Source organism: Heterodontus francisci, chromosome 29 (assembly GCF_036365525.1).
Source record: "Heterodontus francisci isolate sHetFra1 chromosome 29, sHetFra1.hap1, whole genome shotgun sequence".
Classification (NCBI taxonomy): Eukaryota; Metazoa; Chordata; class Chondrichthyes; order Heterodontiformes; family Heterodontidae; genus Heterodontus; species Heterodontus francisci.
This window is the reverse complement of record NC_090399.1, coordinates 49,529,851-49,533,668: the sequence shown is the minus strand read 5'-3', so window position 1 is coordinate 49,533,668 and position 3,818 is coordinate 49,529,851. Positions and strand designations below refer to the sequence as shown.

Sequence of the window (3,818 nt, the reverse complement as noted above, 5' to 3'; positions counted from 1 at the left end):
TCTGCGTTCCTCCAAATCCGGCTTTTAGTTGACCTTCCCCCTCAGCTCTACACTTAATTCTTTCCAACATTGGCGGCTGTGCCTTCAGCCATCGAGGCCCCAAGCTGTAGAATTTCTTTCCTGAAGGTCTCCTCTTCGACATCTCCCCTTTAAGACCACCCTTAAATTCCACCTCTTTGGCCCAAGGCCAAATACCTTGTCCTTTGGCTCAGAGTGATTTTTTGGTTGGTTACGCTCTTGTAAAGCGCCTTGGGGCGGTTTGCCTGGCATTGTGATTGTTAACGGAAAAGAATTTATAACTTTCAAATTTACTACATAGGAAGAGGGAGAATCTGCAGATTATGGGTGACTTTGTGTACCGGACCTAAAACTGGGTCAGTAACCTATATTCTGATCATTCAAATCGCTGGGAGGGTGTGTAATTCACGACGTAGGAAAGATAGATGAGATTAGAATTAGTTTATTAATTCAAACTGACAATTTTAAAATCAGAAAATAAGTGAAATGATAAATATAGTTATAACAAGTATGCTTCGTCCCCTTTTCTGAACGGTGTTGAATTTAAAGAAATAACACTGCATAATCATTTGAAGTCGCGTTGTTTGTACATGAATATTTGATGGGCTGGGCTCATGCAGGTAAATACAATTAGACGAAATTAGGAAAATAAAGAATTAAAACAATCTGTTGGCTGTCAAATATATCATTTATACTTTACTATTTCCTCCAGGATTGACCGGAATGAATCGCCAAATCTTATTTTATTTTATTTTGATATTTTATTTCAACCTTCAGTTTCAGACGCCTGCTGAAGTTGTTTTAACTTGAATTTGATGAAGGAAAATTGTAATATGTTCGGGAGATTGCGTCATCACATCCGTTTCATCCGTTTTTTCAAGCTGTCAATTTGACTAAAAACGAACGATTACAGCTGGAACTTTATCATTACTACGGAATAGTCGGGTCTGGAAAACAATAATAATGGGACATTTTCATCCCAGTGCCTGATTATGAGAGTTAGCGAACACAAGATTGCTTATCCTAAATTCAGATGTCGGCTGCTTAGAATAACTTAAAAATTCTAACAAAGTAAAAGACAAACATCGAAATTATTCTGGAAAGGTGGTGCAACTGATGAAGCGATATGTTGACCCATGAGTCATCTTTCTGTTCTGGGCCACCTTATGTCCTTATGGGAGCATTCAAATAGATGTCAGTTTTCCCCATTTCCTGATAAAATGATATCCCTAAATCAAAACCAGCGAAGGAGTATTGGGATAAGTTGATCCAAATTAAACACTCCCTCCCTCTTCATTCAAACCAGATGCCCGATATATTCAGGTATGGCATGCTTCATGATTCTGGTATAGTGCTAAAAGTAATTTTGGAGATCTTAATGTGCACTCAGATAGTCCTCACTCTGTAAAATTATTAAATCCCCCCTCCCCACACACACACCACCCTTGTAGGAAAATTAAATACATGGCTGTACGATTGCACAGAACATATGCCTTCTATAATAAAAACAAAATACTGCGGATGCTTCGGATGCTTTGTTATCGCTCAAACTGCGATGCTGCCCAAAAATAATTTCACCCTGCAAGACTTTACCTGGATTCAGTCACGCGACACATTCCTTCAGAAAATTTGTTCTCTCACTTATTAATATGTTAGAGAAAGAGGGACAACGAGAGAGAGAGAGAGAGAGAGAGAGAGAGAGAGAGACCGAGCTGGAAAGATAAAGTGCCATATGATTATCAATGGATTCAGAATGAATATTGTGATCTATGTTGGGGAATTGCTGCATTGAATTCAGATGACATTAAGTTTTAATTTTTGAAGCCACTAACCTAACAATTTGAGACCAGGGATATTTAAGGAGATTTTTCAATTCCTCTCTGAATTTAGCCTGAGCCACTGCATAGATAAATGTGTTTGTACATGAACTCAAACGCTGAAGCATGTATCCAGTGTGCTCCATGATGGCGAATGGATCATTGTAATCTGTGAGCGTAAACAGAATGCCCGCAAAGTGTGTACATATATAATAAACAAATGTTACCATCCATAAAAGGATGAAAGAGCTAGAGATGGCGAGCAGTAATATGATGGATTTCATTCGGTTCTCCATCTCTGGATCATTGTGTATCTCACTATTATTGTTTTCCCGGAGTCCCCTCCTCACTCTACTGGCCCGTACAATGTGCCTGATCGTCAGTGCATTGAGCAACACAATCAGCAAAAATGGTGCAAATGGTGTTAAGGTAATGTCAAAGAAGAAATATGCTATCGATGCAGGTGAACTCGAGGAGGTTGACTTTAAACGGCAGGACCACGCTGTATTGTTAATCATTTCCAGATGTTCAGTTTCAAAGTAAATTGGAATGTTTTCTACAAAGCTCAGTCCAAAGACAGTGGCTATAACTATGGCCGCCGTTCTTCCTGTGCAATATTTGACTCTCAATTTCTGGCAACAAATAGTGATGAATCGATCAAAGGTGAAAGCGACAGTTAACCAGACAGAACAATCTATGGTTGCAACAATCAGAGCCATGTTTAGACTGCAAACTGGCGTGTAATCCAAGAACGAATATGAGAAATACATGTAATTAATCTCATACAATATCACATCAAATATTATCACCAGTAGATCTGCCGCTGCCATGGCCACCATGTAACGAGTGATACATTTAGAAAGTCCACACTTTCCACGACAGAGAATCACAATCGACAATAGATTACCTACAAGAAAAAATGAAAGTGAAAAATACTAATTGCACTCAATTCACTGGAATGATCAGTTTGACAATATGCTATATGGAATTGAACTCCAAATGTTTTGTGCAGTTGCTCCGTTTCCTTTTGCTTCGGGTAATAATGTGCAATGGATCTCAGGCAGTAGCTCGAAACCGACTCAGCATGATTCAGCAGCCATTTTCACGCTCTGTACAGCTTATGTTACCTCTAATAGATAAATGCTGCAGAATGGATTGATATTTCCCAGGTAAATCTGTCTTCCACAGACAATGTTGATCAGACACATTGTGCACCTTCCTTACAATTAATAGGAACCTATAAGAAGGAAGCTGTGATGACCTTGGGACGATATTGACTTTGTGTAAGAGTGTAACTGAAAGGTTGCGACGAGCAGCTTACTTTACATGTCTCTCCATTTTCCTTTCCAGTTACTTATATGGAAATACAATCGGGAAAGATGTAAATACGGGGGATAGTGTAAAATGTGAGACATCGGATCAGCTGGCCATTATTATTCTCTCTTGATTTTCCTTTCTATTGGACTAAAAGGAAATAAACATTGGGAGAAATGTAGAACAAGTGGTTGATCCGAAGTCGCTCATTTAACGGGATCGACGAAAGTCAAAATTCCTCCAATAAATCAGTCAATCCAGGAATCACAGAATCAGAGAATCAAAAACTCAATGAATGAATCAGTGTTCATGACATTGCAAAGCAACAAAACAATTGGTAGAACATATCTTGCGTAGGGGGTGAATTTACTATCTCGCAGTTATGCTAAATGAGCATTTCCCAAACTATAGTACGCGTACGCCTTCGGGCAGATGAGACATCTCTGCCGGATTCTCTTGCACATCCCGTCCACTCTATCCTACTAACTATCTTGTTTAAATTCTAGGCTCCTACAACATCATACCGTACTCTCCGGCATCCACAGCATTTTACCACTTCAATGAACCTGAATTGGATGGAAAGTCTCATTTAAATTGTCTCGTTTGACTTCCAACATAAATTCAGTGATTTATTTTTATGTTGTTTAACGAAATAGGCCTATATTTATC

At 38.9% G+C, this 3,818-nt stretch overlaps 1 protein-coding gene across 1 annotated transcript; it reads right to left on the bottom strand.

The window, feature by feature from the left end:
* Positions 1 to 871: 871 nt before the first annotated feature.
* Positions 872 to 3,613, bottom strand: LOC137345834 (neuropeptides capa receptor-like). Its single transcript, XM_068009083.1, has 3 exons — positions 3,556 to 3,613; positions 1,851 to 2,742; positions 872 to 911 (listed from the first exon to the last, which is right to left on the bottom strand). Exons 1-3 carry the CDS (start codon positions 3,611 to 3,613, stop codon positions 872 to 874), a joined length of 990 nt encoding a protein of 329 aa, XP_067865184.1.
* Between the last annotated feature and the right edge of the window lie 205 nt (positions 3,614 to 3,818).

What these genes read in the sequence shown, in the direction of transcription:
- LOC137345834 (XM_068009083.1), bottom strand. Translation starts at nt 3,613, where the DNA reads ATGTGCAAGAGAATCCGGCAGAGATGTCTCATCTGCCCGAAGGCGTAC. An exon ending in GAAGGCGTACGCGTACTATA is followed by an intron (nt 2,743 to 3,555) that starts GTTTGGGAAATG and finishes TTTTTCTTGTAG; the next exon opens with GTAATCTATTGTCGATTGTG. An exon ending in CCCTGGTCTCAAATTGTTAG is followed by an intron (nt 912 to 1,850) that starts GTTAGTGGCTTC and finishes GTTCGTTTTTAG; the next exon opens with TCAAATTGACAGCTTGAAAA.